General features: G+C 42.8%; 1 protein-coding gene across 1 annotated transcript in view; it reads right to left on the bottom strand.

The window, feature by feature from the left end:
- The window catches only part of GALNT17 (polypeptide N-acetylgalactosaminyltransferase 17), a 446,071-nt gene that overhangs the window by 248,174 nt on the left and 178,043 nt on the right, over positions 1 to 19,854 (bottom strand). Inside the window, exon 3 of the mRNA XM_021007062.2 lies at positions 1,277 to 1,443. Within this exon, the coding sequence (XP_020862721.1) occupies positions 1,277 to 1,443 (167 nt within the window). The remainder of the gene's footprint in view (positions 1 to 1,276; positions 1,444 to 19,854) is intronic.

Raw genomic sequence — 19,854 nt, 5'->3', positions numbered from 1 at the left:
TATATATGTTATCTCTGTCATCTCTCTATCTATACAAGTGAGGGAGACACTAACAGTGGTTCATTGGTGGAACTGGTGGAAAAGCCTCGGTTGCAAGCATGGCGAATGGTCTTTATGAAGGCATGGGCTTGAGAAGGCAGGATGAAATTGGAGAAAGGTGACAAAGGGGAGTCGTAGAGTGGAACAAACTCATAGACAGAGCTGGAGAAACATTCATAGGCTATGTAGGCCAATCTTCTCATCTCACAGACTAGCACCCAAGTCCCAGAGGGCAAGTGATGCACCCAAGATCTCACGGGGAGTTAAGAATCATAGCTAGAATTTTAGGCCAAATGTTCTACTCCAGATGCAGAGATAGGAAATGCCATGGGTTTAGCACTGAAGAAGAGGAAAGAAATAAGGCATCCATTCTCGGGAATAGCCGGATCTAGGGAAAGAGTCTTTTTTTCAGTGGGGGAGGAGTTGGTGTGTGGGAGGGTGGGTGTTTAGGAGAGGAGAGAGCTGGGCACATTTGCAAGTAGACAGGAAAGAGCCAGTAGAAAGAAAGAGACCAAAGATGAGACAAAATGGATCCAGGTCTTAGAGGAGATAAGAGATGATGGGATCAAGGATACAAGTGGAAAGGTTAGCCACGGTAAATATGGAGGCCATCTCATCCTCACTGAATACAGGAAGGAAGAATGAGATGGGAGGAGACACAGACAGTTTTTGAGGGGAGGCAGATGGGAACTAAGGGAGATCATCCGGAATGGCCTCAGTCTTCTCGGTGAAGTAGCAGGGGACGCCATCTGCTAAGACAGAGGGGGCTGGGGTGGAGTTGAGGGTTTGAGGAGTTTTTAAATAGTCTTCAGTGGCAAGTGTGAATGTGCTCATTTACTAAGACCTCCTTCTCTTGGACTCTGGGAAGATGAAAATTGGGAGGAAATCCAAATTCTTAGCTTCATCTGTTTGAGGTGGCGTGCAAAGGGGAAATTAATCTCAATATATAGCTTGGAATTCTCTTCCTAAAAGCCCTGGAGGTTTAGGGGACAGAGAAGTAGTGAGGACTTCCATTGAGATGGAAGTCTACCCTACTCCATGGGCACCTCCAGGGATGAGCAGAGAAAAATGATGGCGAAAAACTCTGAAAAAAAATTCTCTCTCCCCTTCTCTGTGTGTGTGTGTGTGTGTGTGTGTGTGTGTGTGTGTGTGTGTGGCTACTGAGAGTGACTTTTATGCCCTGCTCACATCCCATCCTTCCCAGAGAATGCCACCTGACTTCCCCAGCATCACTCACCTTCATCACTATTGTCATCCACCAGGATAATCTCTTTCAGCAGATGGGCTGGTGTGTGGTTAACGGCGCTGTGGACGGACCGCAGGATCACTGACAGGGCCTCATTCACAAAGATAAATATGATGGAAATCTGGGGCAGATCCTTGGAGTATTTCAGCTCCTTACACCTGGAGGGAAGAGGCCAAAGCAAAAGAGAAGTTAAGATGAAGGCCCAACAGGATTGGGACGAGGCACAAGAAGAACTCTAGCTAAATCCATACAACTGAGCAACACGCGATACAAACATCAAACTCTAAATGAGCATTTATTAAGCACCTGCTAAATCAATCAATGAGCATTTGTTAAGTGCCTGCTATATTAATCAATGAGCATTTATTAAGTACCTGCTATATGCCAGTCACTGTGCCAAATGCTAGGGATATAAAGACAAATTAAAACCAGTCTTGTTTTCAGAGAGCTTACATTGTACCCAGGAGATACAACATAAACAGGTATATATCAATCAATCAATAAACATTTTAAAAGTACCTACTATGTGCCAGGCACCACAGTTTGGAGGTTGGGATACAAATATAGCAAATGAAACATTTCCTATTCTTGAGTAGTAGGAGGCATCGTGGATAGAGTGCTGGACTTGGTGTTAAAAAAAAACCCTCAAATTCTGCCTCAGACACTTGACTAGCTGAATACCAATGAGCAAGGCTTTTAACTTCTCTCAGCCTCAGTATTCTCATTTGTAAAATGGGCATACTAATAGCACCTACCTCACAGGCTTCTTGTGAGGATCGAATCAGACAATATTTGTAAATCAATTTGCAAATTTAAAGTGATATATAATGTTAGTTATTATTAAGGAGCTTGTAAACTATCCAGAGGTGCCATAGAAATAGACAAATACAAAGAACAAATATACATGAAATAAATTCAGGTATGATGCGGTGGAAAGAACACTGGCTCTAAAGTCAGAGAACCTGGGTTCAAATCCTGCCTCTGATCCATATTATCCAATTGACCTAGGGCAAATTACTTAGTTTCTCTAAACCTCAGTTTCCCCATCTGTAAAATGAGGTTTTATAAAATAGAAAGCCGCTGAGATCCTTTCTATCTCCAGAGCTAGGAACCACTGACCTCTGATCTTGTCTAAGTCTGTCTCTCTGCAAAAGTTATGGGAATGACCTCAATGTGACTGTGTATTAGAAAACTCACACATAGCTCCCCAACACATATAGACTGGAAATCCAAGGGGGAAAAAAGTCTGATTTCATTACACATTAAACGAATTCATGGTTGGCTTGAGACTGCACTTCCTTGAGAAACAGTTCCCATCACTGAATTCCCACGTAGCAGTGAACTCTTAAATGTCCTTTCTCTGAAAGGCCCCCCTTTATCTTAGAAACCTCTGAGTCCATTACACTTTCGAGACTGAAGCTACTTTGCAAGTAAGATGCCGAATCTACTGCTCTAGATAACATGTCCAAAGCTTTGTATACTGGGGTGTTGGTTGGGGTACCCATGGCAATGAGATCAGGTACCGGGCAAAATAGATTTGTTCACCCTCCACCCCTCCCCAGATCTCAGCTTCCTTCGTTAAAAAGTGGGAGCCACTCCTAACGATGCCCCACTTCAAATTCTCCAGCCAAGGCTTTCCTAATTCTGCTGTCTCCCAGGGCTCCCTCCAACTAGCTTCGATGGGAACAAACCCCGCCGTCGGAGGATGGAACATCAGTCTTACAGCTGCTTCTGTCCTGACCCGCTTTGCTGCACAGGCATCCAGACACATGTGAATCTCAGGCAGTCCCTTCAACAGACTGGAACCTCAACTTCACCACTGCTGCCCCCAGACCAGCTTCCCCTATGACTTCCCTCTCTGGGAATTGGTATCATCCATCTTGTAATCATCCAGTCTTAAGACTTCTTCCTCTCACACACCCTCTACCTGCCATCAGCCACCATTTCTGTGGCTGCCATCAAGGTCTGGTCCCTTATCACATGCCAAAAGTCCAATAACTTCTCAGCTGGGCTTTCTGTTCTAGTCCTTCCATACCTTTAGCTCTTCCAGGCACATTCCACACTTGGAGTGAAAGACCACCAGATAGGGAATCAAAGGAACCATACTTGAATCTGGTCACAACCTATCTCTTAAGGACTGGGCATGCAAAGAGAAGCAGGTCAGTCCTCACCCTTGAGGGCTCACAATCTAATGTATTCCACACTATTTTGGGTACACACCAGAGAGGGGCCCTTAGACAAGTGCCCTGAGCCAGCCTGGTACTAGATGGGGCCCAAAACACCAGAGCTAAGGAGAGCAGGAGATGGCAAACATGCCAGCCTTGCACGGTCCCAGCACAACCGTGTTATTTAACAAGATCTAACACTAAGCAGTTTGGTTTCCAAGACTTTCTTAAGTGCCTACTCAGTGCAGGGACTGCAGACAGAAATAAAAAATAAGCCATTTCTTACCTTCAAGTAGCTTGCTTTCCACCAAGGGGATATATCTGGTCAGATAGATAGATAGATAGATAGATAGATAGATAGATAGATAGATAGATAGATAAGATAGATAGATAGATAGATAGATAGATAGATAGATAGATAGATAGATAGATAGATAGATAGAAAGAAATAGATACATAAAACACACACACACACATACATATACTAAATAAACATGTAACAATTTGGCAGTGCAGGTACTAGCAACTTGGGAATTCGGGAAAGGCCTCATAAAGATGGTAGACCATGCAAGTCCTGGAGAGAGCTAGGAATTCCAAGGATAACCTGGGCAAAGTCATTCTTGTGGAAGAAGGAATGTCACCTTACTTATAGGAGTGAGTGCAAGTCAGACAGTTTGGCTGGAGTACTGGGGGTTTGAGAGGAAGTAAAATGTAATCTACCTAGAAAGACAGGTGGCTCCATATTGAGAAGGGCTTTACCCGCTAATCAGAGGGGTCCATATTTTATTCTACAGGCAACGAAGAGTCTTTGAAGCATCTTGAATGGAGAAGTGTGCTTTAGGAATATCAGTTTGGAAGATGGACTGGAGACAAGAGAGAATGGATGTAGGAGACTGGTTAGGAAGAGATCTTATCATCTGAGTGAGAGATGGTGATTCAAGGCTAGTGCACCTGGGTTTGTGCTTCTCCCGTGACCCATTTGCTTTGCCCAACCTGACACTGTGAGGGTCTAAGGAAGAAGTAGCAGGGCTGGCCACTTCCCTGATTCTCTCCCAGCTAATTGGTATCCTAGGGCTATAAGGCTGGATGCCTCCTTTTACCAAAGGACAAGGGAAGGGGTTGGGTGCGTAGTTAGGTGCCAGATCCCAGGGATTCTGGAGTCCTGGGTCCTCTGTCAAAACTGCAAGTGAGAAGTTTCTTTAAAAAATTTTTAAATTTTATTTCACACTTAGTCAACACCAAGTAAGAAACTCAGGGAAGAAATAAATTGGAATGGAAATGCAGGGCCATCCACTTTTAACAAATACTTTTTCCCCAGGTGTGAAATTGCAAAGTATATTGGAGAACCCATTCGAGAGCAAAATGGAAAGTGAGCAAGGAAGCAGGAGAGAGGGAGAAATATGGCTGTTTTTTATGCTGAACATCTTAGGTGATGTCAGGTCATATTAATCATGCAGGCAATTTTCAGAAGAAAATAAAGTTTTGTTACAATATACATTTGTGTCTCCTGGAGGAGCCCGTCTGGGGATCCATTGATCATTCCGTCTTATTCTTACCACTCAGCTGTAAATCCACTCCTGCGGGCTGCCGGGGGATGAAAATGGTTATTGACTGGCCTGTTTGCAGCAAGAAGGGATCATTTCATTTACTGTGAGGCAACTGCAGAGAGCAGGGTTGTCCTGAGGTCACGGGGAACTCCCTTAGGGCCCACAAGACCCAAGAAAAGCAGTCTTCCGCTGAAGGGGTCACAGGTGGACAGGCATCTCCAGCGCTCCTCCTTCACTCATTTCACCTATAATTCCCCACTTCTCACTCCCTCCTACTACTTAATTCATATTTGATCCAGTTGGATTTTTGATTGGTTGGGGATAGGGACTGGGCCTGTGATGTCATTGATTTGGGGAACTCCCATTTGAGAAGACCCCTCCACCACAGCAGAGTGGCACCTTCTCCGTGCCTTACGGTCTTGGAAAGTTGCCTGGAACAGTGAGGAGTTAGGTGACTTCCCCAGGGTCACACACTCAAGATGCATCAGAGGCAAGACCTAAACCCAGGTCTTCTTGACTTAGACATAGGCACCCTATCCACCAATGTTCCCTCTCTTGGTTGATTAAAAAGGGGAATAAAGAAGTTTCTTGGTTTTTAGATGATGGGTGATGATGATGATGGAGGAGGAGGAAGAGAAGAAGAAGGAGGAGGAGGAGGAGGAGGAAAAGAGGAGCAGGAGAAGGAGGAGGAGGAGGAAGAGAAGAAGAAGGTGGTGGTGGTGGTAATAACTTTTCTGATATGTTGGTTACTTTCACCAAACTGCTTTCCCCCCATTATTTATTCTTTGTAATAAGGAATGGCTCTCTGAGAGGCAAAGAAAAGAGGAGAGGAATATATTAGGAAGTATAGATAATGGAAAAACAAAAGATATCAATAAAGCATTATTTTTTAAAATGATAATGCCACATATCTCTTGCTTGGGTGTGGAAGTAGGAGGGACTAAACATTTATTAAGCACCTACTGTATTCCAGGCACTGTGCTAAGCACATTACAATACAATCTCATTTGCTAACCCCGTCTATTCTTCTGGCCTCCAAGGTCAAACAAGGAAGATACCCTCCATAGCTTCCTTTTGCTCTTTACCCATGTGCCCACCCAAGCCGGCTGTTCTTCAAGGAAGGGGGAAATGAGAGCGCTTTAAGGGAATTGAGTCCTGTGAGTCTTGGATGCACCCATAATGACCCAGTTATTCCATTCACAAGTCAGGTCAAAGCAGAGTCACAGTCTCTCAGCTCTGGGAGGGCTCCCCTAGGCCATCCAGCCTTACCCCTCCATTGCCAGGAATCCTTTCTAGAGGTCGTCATTTAGATAAAGGTGGGAGTGCAGTAGGAACGAGAGAGAAAAAAACACATTTGGCTCTTAAGCTGCTGCTTCCTTTTGGTTTAATTCAACAAACGCCTATTAAGCACTCACTGAGTCCTAGGCCAGGAGGGATGGTGTGAAAAATGGAATTATTATGAGCCTTTGCTTCTTTGGTCCCCAAGGACAGAATCTAGGTAAAAGTGGAAGAGACGCAGATTTCAGAGGGATGTAAGAAAAAAAGTCCTGATCCTAATAACGGGAGCCATCCAAAGAATTAAGTGGTTTTGTTTGAGAAATAGTGGCTTGGGTACACTGGAAAGAGCACTGGCTCTCAGTCAGAGGCTCTGGGTTCAAATCCTAACTGTATAATCTTAGAAAGGTCACATGATATCCATAGGCCTCAGTTTCCTTATCTGTAAAATGACAGGGTTGGACTAAATGGTTCCTGAGGTCACTTTGAGCTCCAGAGAACAGGTCACCCAAGATGGAGAAGGGGCTTGCGTTCATGACATTTGAGGATTAACTGAAGACACTTGGGACCTTTAGCCTAGAGAAATCCCAGGGAGAACATTAGAACTGCCTTCAAGGGACTGAAGGACTGTCTGGTGGAAGAAGGCACGTGTTCCATCTGGTGCGAGAGAGTGTGGGCATGAGAGAAACAAAATTAGGGCAGAGCTCAATATAAACTCCCTTTTGATGAGAACTGTCCAAAGATGGAGAGGTAGCCCAGAAGAGGGGAGCATTGGCTTTGCTGGACTGAGCAGCTGTAGGAGGAAAGTTCTGTTTGGCATTCCAGGAACTTTGTTGTTGTTCAGTTATGATAGAGGGAGGGGGAGAAAAGGGGGATGGGAGTGGGAGGAGGAAGAAGAGGGAGAAGGAGGAAGGGGGAAGGGTAGTGGGAGAAAGGGGGAGGGGAGAGAGGGAGGGAGGGGAAGAAGAGGAGAAAGGAGGGGAGAGGAAGAAAGGAAGAGAAGGGGAAGAGGGGGAAGGGAAGGAAAAAAGAAGAAAGGGGAGGAGAGAGAAGGTGAAGAGAATAAGAGATGGAGGAGACAGGGCATTTCTGTGTAAAGAACACTGCCTTCATAGTAGTAGGAGAGGCCCTGGGTTCAAATACCATTCCTGACAATCACTGTCTATGTAACAGTGGTCAATGCCTTAGTTTCCTTATCTATAAAATGGAAGAAAGAGGCGTGGTCTTTAAGATCTCTTGAAGCCCTAGATCCCCAGTTCTGAGGCTCCCTTCATTGGCTCTATGGTGACCCAGAGGCTACTGGGAGAACACTTCATCTAAGGTTGTACCCAAGGGGGTCTCTCCCTGGTTCAGGAATGAAATACAGACTTCTCTGCTTGGCATTGAAGCTTTTCACATCCTGGCTCCAGCCTGTCTTTCTAGACTCCTTACTCACTCTGCGTTCCAGCCCAGCTGGCTTACTAACTGCTCCTCAAACACAACATTCCATCACCCACCTCTATGTCTTTGCCCAGGCTGTCCCTCATGCCTGTAGCACTGTCCTTTGTCTTTGCCTCTAGGAACCCCTAGCTCTCTTCGAGGTTAAGTTTAAATGCTGTTTCCTTCAAGAGAACATTCTTGATCTACCTTCCGCTCTACTCAACATACTTACTAGTCCTATCACCTTAGCAGAAGCCTAAATCAGGTGGTGTCGCATCTCCCGCCTCCATGCCAGTCTATGAAGGGTGAGTGAGGCTAAAGTCTCAGGTTGGTGATCTGACCTAGCTGCTTACCTGGTGCTCTCACCCAGGAAATTATCTTTGAGAGATTTGATGAGCTCCTTGAGAGGAACATCGGTAGAAGAACAAGAACCAGGGACTTCTGTGGCCCCAGAGCTGATCACCTCTCCTCCTGCCTCTTTGGGTGAGTCAGGGTGGTACATGCAGAAGCTGCCCGTTTGGGGACTGGTCCCTGAAACCGTGTCTTATCTCTGTGCTTCCCAAGGGACCAAAGATCTCCAGTCAAGATGCAGTTTGACTGTATTTCTCTGAAATGATTAGGGAGTTGGGCTCAGTTGATCAGACGAGGAGATAGAGTTTCCATCGATGGGAAATGGCTTCAACTGGATTGGTTTGCCTCTTACCTAAGAGTGATCTTGACTCCTGCTGAGTAATACTGTATACGATAGCTATCTAGGACCATAGATATAGAGCTGGCTGGGTTCTTTGAGGCCATAAAAGGCCCAATGCCCTCCTCTTGCCAATGAGGAAACTGAGGCACAGGGTGGAATAGCTAGAAGTGTCTGAGACATGATCTGAATTTCAAACCTGGAGACACAGGACATAGAAGATGAGAGGAACACCAGCATCAGACATTATTCACCACAAACGGTCACAGCAAACTAAGAATCATAGCGTCTCTGTAGCTAGAAAAGACCTCCGAGGTCACGTGATCCAGCCCGTCATCTGAAACGGGAATTGCTTTTGCTCTGGACAATGGGTATGAATGAGAAAGTTCTGAATGCTCTGAGAGGGAGAAATCACTGACACTCGGCAACAGAATCCACTGGGGAGTCACAGCACGGCCCAGTTTGTGGGAAAGAGATGACAGGTCACACGATGACTCCTCGTTCCCCTTGATTAACCATGTTGCCAGGGAGACGGCGAAATTCATCAATAACATATGAGAGCTCGGGGATGGCCAGATTTGGACTTGATAGCGTCATATGTTAAACGTGTGGAAGCAAGCTGCCCCATTCATGATAAGTCTCTGACCTTGAGAGCCTAGCGTCATACGGAGCCAGAAGGAGCACCAGGGTCCATCGATTCCAAAACCCTGATTTCACAGAAAAGGAAGCCGAGGTCCAGAGATTTTGAGTCACTCAAGGAAAACATAGCAGGGCCAGGATTCAAAGTCTAGGCCTGTGAATCTCATTTCACTGAAACCATGTAGCCACCCACCTATCATCGTCATAACATGGCTGTAGAGTTAGAGAGGGGCTCAGAAGTCATCTAGATAGCTAGGTGGTAGGGTAGATAGAGTGCTGGACTCAAGAGGACCTGGGCAAATTGCTTACTCTTTCAGCCTTAGTTTCCTTCTCTGTAAAATGGGTATAATAATTCGCTGCCACAGAGTGCTGTTGTGAGGAACAAAACAGATAGCATGTAAAACGCTTTGTAAGCCTTAAAGAGCTACGTAAATATGATCTAGAGTTATGATTACTATCAATTATCATCAAGCAAAGCAAGTGCCAATATGGGCAAATAAGCCCAGAAACCATCACCACCATCATCACCCACACCCACACCCTCTCAGCTCAACCACAGAAGGGCCAGAGACAGGTGTCCTTGGATCCTTGGAAGCCCAGAGAGCAGTGGGACTAGCACTGGGACACCCCAGGGCTCCCGAGTCTCTAATATCCTATTCTGAGATCCTAGTGAGGGCCCTGAAGAGTTGGCATTCAAGGCCTCAGAGATCCAGGGTGGCCTCATCCCAGGAGGTCCAGGCCAATCCAAGAACCTAGGGGACCAGAGTAAGCCCAAGCAGACCTCACCACCCCAACCAAAAGGTCGGCAGGAGGCAGTGGATGGTCCCAGCACAAAGCCCCAGTTTAGAAACTAAAGGTGGAGAACAGCAATCAGAGAAAATAACATACAACACATATATGTATGTGTGTGTGTGTGTGTGTATATATATATATAATATATATGTATGTATGCATGTATGTATGAATGTATTTTAGAAATCGAAGGATTTCTTTCAGAAGAAGAAACCAGTGCTATTTATGGTCACATGAAAAAATGCTCTAAATAACTTTTGATTAGAAAAATGCAAATTAAAACAACTCTGAGGCACCATCTAACAACTATGTGATTTGCTAACATGATCAAAAAGGAAAATGACAAAGGCTGGAGGGAATGTGAAAAAAATTGGAACACTAATGCATTGTTGGTGGAGTTGTGAACTTAGTCCAACCAGTCCAGAGAACAATTTGGAAATAAGCCAAATGGGCTATAAAACTGTCTGTACCCTTTGACCAAGCAATACAGCTACTGGGTGGGTACTCCAAAGAGATCAAAGAAAATGGATGGGGACTTAGATGTACAAAAATATTTATAGTAGCTCTTTTTTATGGTAACAAAGAATTGGAAACTAAGGGGATGCCCACCAAGTGGGGAATGGCTAAACAAGTTATGATATATAATTGTGATAGAATATTATTGTGCTATAAGAAATGACAAGCAGGATGGTTTCAGAAAAACCTAAGACTTATATGAATGCATGCAAAGTGAAGTGAGCAGAACCAGGATGAGATCGTTGCGCATACTAACAGCAATGTTGTAATGACAGTCCACTGTGAAAGACTTGGCTATTCTGATCAATAGAATGATCCAAGACAATTCCAAAGGACTCATGACGAAAAATGCTATCCACTGAGAGAGAGAGAGAGAGAGAGAGAGAGAGAGAGAGAGAGAGAGAGAGAGAGTGAGAGACAGAGAGAGAGAGAGAGAGAGAGAGGGAGAGAGAGAACAAGAGAACAAGAACTGGGGAACTCTGAGTGCGGATGGAAGATACTTTTTTTTTACTTTCTTCATTTTTCTTGGCTTTTGTGTGTGTTTTCTTTTGCAACATGGCTAATGAGGAAATATGTTTTGCATGACTTCACATGTATAATCTCTATCATATAGATGGGTGGGGGAGAGTTAAGAAGGAAAAAGAGAATTAGAAACTCAAAATTTTAAAAATGAATGTCAAAAATTTTTACATGGGGGCAGCTAGGTGGCGCGGTGGATAGAGCACCAGCCCTGGAGTCAGGAGGACCTGAGCTCAAATCCATCCTCAGACACTTAACACTTACTAGCTGTCTGACCTTGGGCAAGACACTTAACCTCATTGCCTAGCCCCCCCAAAAAAGAAAAAAAAAATTACATGTAATTGGGAAGTATTTAGCAAAATAAATTTTAAAAAAATTTTAAAGAAAATCTAGGTGTTTCCAAAAAGGAGATAGCAACTCTATCTCTAAGCAAAGACTACAGGGAGAGGATGATTTTTCCACAGGGATCACATGGATCCTGAGAAAAAATAAAGCAAGTTGTTTTTAAAAAATGATGTAAAAAAGGTCTTGAGGAAACACTGGGAAAGAGAATAAATAGCTTAAAAGCCAAAGTGGTAAGCTTTATTTTAGTAACAGATTCCCTGAAAACTAAATAGATCAAACAGAAATCAATGACTCCATGAAATATCCAAAAATAGTAGAACAAAATCAAAAATTAAAAAAAAAATAGAAGATAATGTGACATCAAGAACAACTCATGTAGAAAACAGGTCAAGGAGAGATAATTTAATAATCACTGGATTCCCCGAAAACCGTTTCTAACAGGCAAGCTAGATGTTACATTTCAAGAAAAAATAAATGAAAACTTCTAAATTCTAATCGAATCAGAGGGAAAGTGAAAATAGAAAGGACCACCCAATTACCTTCTAAAAGAACCCCAGAAGGAAAAGTCCTAGGAATGGCATAGTCAAAATCCAGAGTTCTCATATTGAAGAAAAATACTGCAAGCAACCAGAAAGAAGAAATTCAAGTCAGGATCACACAAGACCTGGCAGCTTCTCTATAAACAGGAAGGGATGCTGGAATACAATATTCCAAATAGCAAAAGATATGGGATTACAGCTATAAATTATTTACCTTGTAAAGCTGAGTATAATCCCATAAGGGGAAAAAATGGATTTTTAATGGAACAGAGAACTTTGAGGCATTTGTGATTTTAAAAATCACTTTATCACTCATATTTCCTTGATTATTCACATAGACTCTTCAGACTGACTCCTAAATCTCTAAGTTTGTCACCTGGAAAACATCAAGATTGCCATTTCTTCTTTCTTCCATGTGAGTGATCATCGGTTTTTTATACTGTCTTTAGTGACTGGTTGGCCTCTCTATTGCTCCTAATAATATTTAAGAGGTCTTTAGTCAATATAAATTATATTACTTTTGGCTAATTTTCTTTTAAAATAGAATCTGCTCTTCTGGAGTTTACAGCCTAATAGGGAGATAGAACTTATGCAAAATTAAAATAATAGGAAACAATATATCAATAATAATAAGTTCACAATTATAGAGTGTTTTCAGATTTGCAAGTCCCTTGCAAGGACACTCCTTACAGTCTGATGATGTTTCTGCTCATCTTAGCTTGTAAATATATTGGAACCAACTAATTGCTGAATTCAAATCAATTTGAGAAAATGTTATAGGCTCTAAAATTTTTTTCCAGATCTTTACTGGAACTCAGCAACCAGTAGCAGAGGCAGAACCAAGAAAGACTAATACTTTATGACACAGTCTAGATTCTTCTCACACAGCCTGCAAAAAGCTAGGACGTACAGAAGATCAAGTGCTGGTCCTGGACTTAGGAAGACCTGAGTTCAAATCCAAACTTTACTCGCTGTGTGACCATAGGCAAGTCATTTAATTTCTATCTGCCTCAGTTTCTTCATCTATAAAATGAGGATAATAATAGCACCTTACTTCTGGAGGTTATTGCGAGGATAAAATGAGGTATCTGTAAACTGTTTTACAAACCTTAAAGTGTTACATACATACTAGATATTATTATTCATTATTTTGGCTCCAGGGCCTACAATACTCTACATGCCTTCTTTAAAGGATTCCTACTTATATATTTCTCCTTAACCGGTACTAGTAAAAAAAAAAATCTAATCAAACTGGCTCACATAAATTCCCTACCTTTACCTCCACCAGGAAAAACAAAATCGTACTTAGTCATATGCCAACTACATGAATTTATTTCCTAAGAAATTCAGGGCTACCCAAACCAAATGGAAAATATTAAACTGACCAGAGGGGAAGCCTGGGAAGACCTAGATGAAACAATACAGAGTGAAGTGAGCCAAACCAAGAAAACAATGTATACCATAACAACAACGCTGTAAAGACAACTTTGTAAGACATAAGAACTCTGATCAACACAATAACCAAATTTAATTTCAGAGCATTGATAATGAAGCCTTCCATCTGCATCTTTCTAGAGAGGGGGTGGACTCCAGATGTAAAATAAGATACAAATTTTTGACATGGCCAATGCTTGTCTACATATTTACTACAGGGCTTTTGTTTTTCTTTTAAATGGATAGAGGAGGATAGGTAGGAGAGAAATAAATCCTTACTACTTGGTGGGGGGGATTTAAAATTTTAAAAAAGCAAATAGGAAAGAAAGAGTAGGTGCATTAAATTCAAGCACTCTTCTGTGACCTATTTGCTGTTGCTAAGGCTGGATTCTAGACCCATTGTCTTGGCCTCGCCCTCAAATACCGAGATTATTTCTTCCAGTTTGGTTGACCTCCTAGCTCCCTCAGGCTTTTGGCCAGTTCTGACTACTAATAAACAGGGACTCCGGGGCCTTTGTCTTAACCTCTTGCCTCCCAAACATTGGTCTTACAGATAACAAATTACATCGTGGCATAATCCGTTTGGAGACCCTTTGGCTAATTTTGATTTCCAGCACCAGAAGACTATGAACCTTCAACTCAGCTTCGGCTCTTTCCCAGTTTGGGTGCCCCAGCTAACTAGCGCTGTCCAGCTGCTGACCCAGAATATAACCCTATTTTATCAACTGTCAGGAAAAATCCTCTCATCAGTCCTCCAGGGCAGTTAGAGATGGGTCTACCTTTTACAAATGTGGGACCTTGGGGCACTGAGAGAGGCTTAGCAGAGAGGTCAGTCCCTCTTTCTCCCCACACAGGAGGCGGGTCACAGAATTTACAAGGCTTGGATTCCCAAAAGTTTGTGCTTAACTTAGCAAACGACCGACCCTATGAGAAATGCCGAGACATGGATTTGATGCTGGACTTTGAGTAAGGAAGGCCTGGGTTCAAATCCCACCTCCGACACTCACCAACTAAGGAACTACCTCTGGGTAGTCTCCTCAGCTTGTTAATTCTGTTTCCTCGTATGGAAAATGGAGCCAGGGGCACACCTGTCTTATATAATTGTTAAGAGAATCAAATGCGATGAGGTTAGTAAGTGTTTTGCAAACTCTGAGGCACTGCACAAGGGTGAGATGCTGTTGTCATTGCTGCTGCCGTGGTTCTACTTGTTTTCCAAACCCCCGTATCTCCAGTAGTGACAGATAGATTATTTGGGGGGAAAAGCAGCAAGACCAGGTAAGGAAGTGTCAGGGAGGGAATTGAAAAGGATTTAAATACTGGATTGTAGATCTAAAGCTAGAAGGAATCTTCACAAGCTTTTTTAAACAATTAGATTGTAAGATCCTTGAGGGCAGGCATTGTCTTTTTTTTTTTTGTATCCTCAGTGCTTAATATAGCACCTGGCACATAATATATGTCCATTGATTGATTGGATCTCAGGGTCCATCTAGTCATTGAATCACAGATTTGGGCCAAAAGGGGACCTTAGGGGTTATTGCATCCACACTCCCTCATATGACAGATGAGGAAACCGAGGCCCAAGAAGATGCTCTTCCTCCAATTTAAAAAACATGGGGGTTTTTTGGTGGGGTGTTCTTCTTGGTTAGTGAATCGGTCTGATAACAACCAATGAAATGAATATTTTCTTTGTGCCAGCTGCAACTAAGATAAAAAAATAAGATAGCAAACTCCTTTTAGTTTATTTTCTATTGAAAAGCAAAAGTATGAACACCCATATAAATAATTACAAAATAAATGCAAAGAAAATAACAGGGAATTGGGATGGAGAAAGGCACTAGAAATTGAGAATCAGGATATATCTAATGTAGGAGGGAGACAGCTTCACTTAAGCTTGATCATGTCCAACAAAAGATAAATTTTTCTCTCTCAATATTAGACACATAAGAATATTTGAGGATAAGGGCTAAAGGTAAGTATATCCAGGATGGAGAACAAGTGGGAAATTTGACTTCAGTTATTAAAAGATTTTTTTAGATCTCCTATTTTTAAAATGTTCAGTTGTTTCAGTTTGTGTCTACCTCTTTGTGACCCCATTTGGGGTTTTCCTGACACATAGTAGGTGTTTAATAAGTAAGTGCTTGTTGACTATCTGCAGTAAACACATAGTTATTGTTCAGTTGTTTGCCTCTTTGTGACCCCATTTGGGGTTTTCCTGACACATAGTAGGTGTTTAATAAATAAGTGCTTGTTGACTATCTGCATTAAACACATAGTTATTGTTCAGTTGTTTCAGTTTGTGTCTGACTCTTCTTGATCCCATTTGGGGTTTCTTGGCAGAGATACTGGAGTGCTTTGCCATTTCCTTCTCCAGCACATTTTACCTCAGGAAACCGAGGCAGAGTTAAGTGATTTGCCCAGCGTCACGCAGCTAGTAAGTGTTTGAGGTCAGATTTGAACTCAGGAATATGAGTCTTCCTGATTTTAGGTCCAACACTCTATCCACTGCATACCTAGCTGCCCTATTTTTTTTTTTTTTAGTATTTTAAGTATTTTTAAAATATCAGTACAGATGACGGCAAAGGCAGATGAATGCTGAAGTGGGGCACAGTCCTATAAAAAGAGTGTCAGAAGGGCTCAGGCAGATGAGGAAAACCAAGAATGGGTGGGAAGGGGTTAGTTTTGTTTTGTTTTGAGTTAAATTTGGTAAAAAAGGAAGCTCAAAGAAGGGACAGGAGTGTTGCTCAGGAGGAGAATGAAAACTGATGAAGGAAACAAGACTGATCCTTATTGTGCTTCTTTTCTCTCAGCCAAGGAGACTGACCCACCTCTGGACTGGAAAGGATGGAAGAAAAATGGTGGAAAGGGAGTTGAAGGGAAGGGAGATGGGGAGAGAACACTTGGCTGGCCTTGATGAGTTCATGATTAGCATGTCCCCATTTTATAGATGAGGAGCTGAGGCAAATGAGTTAAGTGACTACCTCAGGGTCACACAGTTGGTGAGTGTCTGAGGCTGGATTTGAACTCAGGTCTTCCTGACTCCAAGCCTTGCACTCTATCCACGAAAACACCTAGCTACCTCCATAGGCCAGTTAGTTTAAATTAATGGCAAAACACCAGCACCTGTTTTCAAAGGGATCGCTAGCAGACATCTAGAGAAGGAAATAATGATTACAAAGAACCAGCATGGCTTGGTCATGGACAGGTCATTCCAAATTGACCTCATTTCCTTTTCTGCTAGGGTCACTCCACTAAGAACATGGTAGCTAGAGCTTACCTAACACTGGAGCATTATGCTATTTTTGTGGGCTACATGATGCCATAGTTAGGCAGATTCCAAATTGATCAAAGGGCCAGACCCAAACTCATTAATGGTTTGATGTACCCTCATGAGGATGCCATTTAAATATACCATTTAAAATTTTTATCAATGACTTGAATTTAGAATATGGCACTATTATTAAATCTGAAACCAAACTTTTTAAAATGAGGAGAAGGTTTCTTTTTTAAGCAAAAAAAAAAAGCCCACCACACAAACTTGGGTTCAAGAAATCAATTTCATTAATACCAAATGGAAGAGACATGGGTATTGCAGTTCAACTAAGGAAGATCTGAAAGTGTTAAATGAACTTCAAAGTCAGCATGAGTCAGCATTGTTCTATGGTACTTGAAATAATGAACAGGATCTCAGACTATATTAAGAAAGGTAACCATGGTCACACCAAATCTGGACTTCCTAGTTATTAGAGCCATCCCAAAATTCAACAAGTTGCCTAGAGACTTGGGGGCACCCCCTTCCACTGGAAATCTTCAAGCAGAAGCTGGATAAGCCTTGTTGGGTCTGTCAGTCAAGCCATCCTTGGACAGTTCTGGGTTTGACTATGGTACTGAGACCCCTTCCAACTCTAGTAGTCTCTGATTTCACAATTACTGTGCTTAATTCATGATGCTTTAGTTTAGGAAGAACAATAAATTAGGAGAATGTCTAACGGGGAGAGACCAGGATGGTGAAGAGTCTTAATATTATGCCATATCAGAAGTAACTGGAAGAAGTGGGGCCATTTATCCTGGGGAAGATCAGGGCAGGGGGATGACAGCTGCCTACAAGTATGGGCTGACATATAGAAAAGAGATTAGTATTGCTCAGCTTGGCCCTGAAGAACTAAATTAAAAACAAAGGGTAAAAAAATGCAGGGAAGTATGCTTAGCCTCAATGTAAGGGAAGATGCCCTTGATGATTAGAGCCATCTGAAAGGAGAATGGGCTGAACTGGGAGAGAGTGGACCCTCCCCCAAGGAGCAACTGGATGGTGACTAGCAGACAGAGTTCTTCTTTCTGGGACAGCTTGCTCTAAAGAGCTTCCGAGGTCTTTTCAATGTTCTGGTTCTGAGATTCTATTGAGTATTTTTTTTATTTTAAATGGTCCACAGACTTCTCTCCTAATAAAGAGAATACAATCCCAGATAAATGACTCACTAAAGTGAGGTCTCTGTTTTCAATTTGATCATTCCGAATTTTGATTTGCCCATCTGTCTGCTCCCATGCCCATCTGTCTGTACCCATGCAAAATGGCACCATCTCTGCAACTTATAGGTCTTGATGAGTTTTCTAGGGGGTCCTGAAAGGTTAGGTCAAACAGTGCCAAACGACAAGTATGTGTCTCAGAAAGAACTTGACCTCAAGTCTTCCAACTTTGAGGCCAGCCTGGCACATAGTAGGTGCTTAATGAAGCCTGTCATTTGATAGAAGGATAGGACTAGGTCTGTGCTTGGGGTATGGGGATTTCACTGGTGTAGGGAATTCCTGGATAAGGAAAATCTTTCCACCCATACAAGTTTGCACCTTCTCTGTAACTTATAGTCTCAGAGGGCACTGGGATGGGAAGTGACTTGCATGGTTTATGCCAGAGGCAAGACTTGGCACCAGGTCATCTTGGCTTCAATGCCAGTTCTCTATCCACTAAAATGATTGGAAATAATGCTGGGAAGGGGTAGCTAGGTGGCACAATGGATAGAGCACTGGTTCTGGAGTTGAGAGGTCCTGAGTTCAAATCTGATCTCTGATACTTACTAGCTGTATGATTATGGGCAAGTCACTTAATTCTAATTGCAATAATAATAATAATAATAATGATAATGATAATGATAATGCAGAATAGCCCATGAAAATATGAAGTGAATGGAATAACAATAAAAATCCAAAAGAAAAAGAATTCATTTTTAATTGGAGGTAAGAGGGGGAACACACAGGGGTCTAGAAAGGCTTCAGGGAGGAAGTGAATTCAGTTGGGGCTTGAAGGTAAGACTAGAAAGAAGGAAAGAGGGTGCAATAATAGTACCTCTGAGCTTAGCTGCATTCTTTCAGATGATTCCACAGGGGTCCCTCCCTAAAGGCTCTGTTTCAATTCCCTGCCAGTGACTTGGCCCACCAGCCCTCTGGGTCCATGAACCAAGGACAAACTTTTCCAAACTATAGATTCAAGCCAGAATATGGAAAGAATCCTGCTGGGCCCTAGCAGGAGCTCACGCTTCAGCAGCACCAGTGATAACAGGACCATTTTCAGGGCTCTGTTCATTTTCAAAATGTTTTACAAACATCAAGAGCATTAACTAATTAATGAAGGTCCTTTGGCGAGAGCCCAACAGATACTTGCCTTCACAATGCATCTGGCAGGGCCCCATACCTGGTCTCCTGCCTCCCCCAGAACACCCTGGAAGGCTAATGAGAGCCAAATCGAGCGTGTGCCAGAGCAGCCAGTAGGAGGGAGGATATAGGTAGGTGGCTTTAGAACACACCACTATTATTACATCTTAACTGAACCTCAAAAAAAGAGGGTTTCTTTTTTCTTTTTTAAGCAAAAAAAAAAAACCTTTGGCAAGCTGTGACTTTGTTGTCCTCATTCTGCCTTTTGATGTTGTTGGTAGAATGAGCTGCTTGGCTTGGCTCTTGGTGCCTGCATCCCCCTAAACCTCACAGCTCTATTGAGGTAGAGTCACCTTAAGCACTCACTACCTGTGCATTTGGCCAGACCTCAGTCCACGACAGGAGAGGCAGAAAGAGAGAGGCCCTCCACCTCACCAACTCAATGTGGCTGCTCAAAGGCTCTGAGATTTACAGTTTGAAGGAACATTAGAGATTACAGTCTAATCTTCCCATTTTACAGATGAGGAAATTAAAGCCAAGATACATTTAGAAACTAACCCAAGGCCACATACACAGTAAATGGAAGAATAAGAATTCAATCTTAGGTCTTAGGGATCTAAATTATAAGCTCATCATGTAGCACACACTTGGGCCTCATCACCCCAATCCCCATTAGCACTGCCCCATTGACCCCTCAAGGGTAGCTGACTACCTTCCTCCTCAGAATTTAAGGAGTGACCATATGGAGTTGGGAAGAATTTAACTAATAAAGAGCCTTCTCCTTACTGATTAGCCAATTAACTTCAATTAGCCAGCAAGAGTTCATTAGCTTTTAGTTGGGGGTATTGACTAGGGTAGTATAGTAAGAACCAGCTGGTACAAAATATCCCTCTCCCCTAAATAGGGGGCAGACTCTTCCACAGTTATGTATAGGGTCCAGGGGAAAGTGGGCTCCCATTTATAAAGCACATGGGGCAAAGGGCTCCCTCACAGCTCCTGATTCCTGGCAGGCTTTGTCTGACTTTGCGGCATGTGGCTCACTACTAGCAAC

Source organism: Phascolarctos cinereus, unplaced genomic scaffold, assembly GCF_003287225.1.
Source record: "Phascolarctos cinereus isolate Bilbo 61053 unplaced genomic scaffold, phaCin_HiC Scaffold_5;HRSCAF=322, whole genome shotgun sequence".
NCBI lineage: Eukaryota > Metazoa > Chordata > Mammalia > Diprotodontia > Phascolarctidae > Phascolarctos > Phascolarctos cinereus.
Note: the sequence above shows the minus strand (reverse complement) of the source record. Positions and strands in the feature narration are given on the sequence as shown.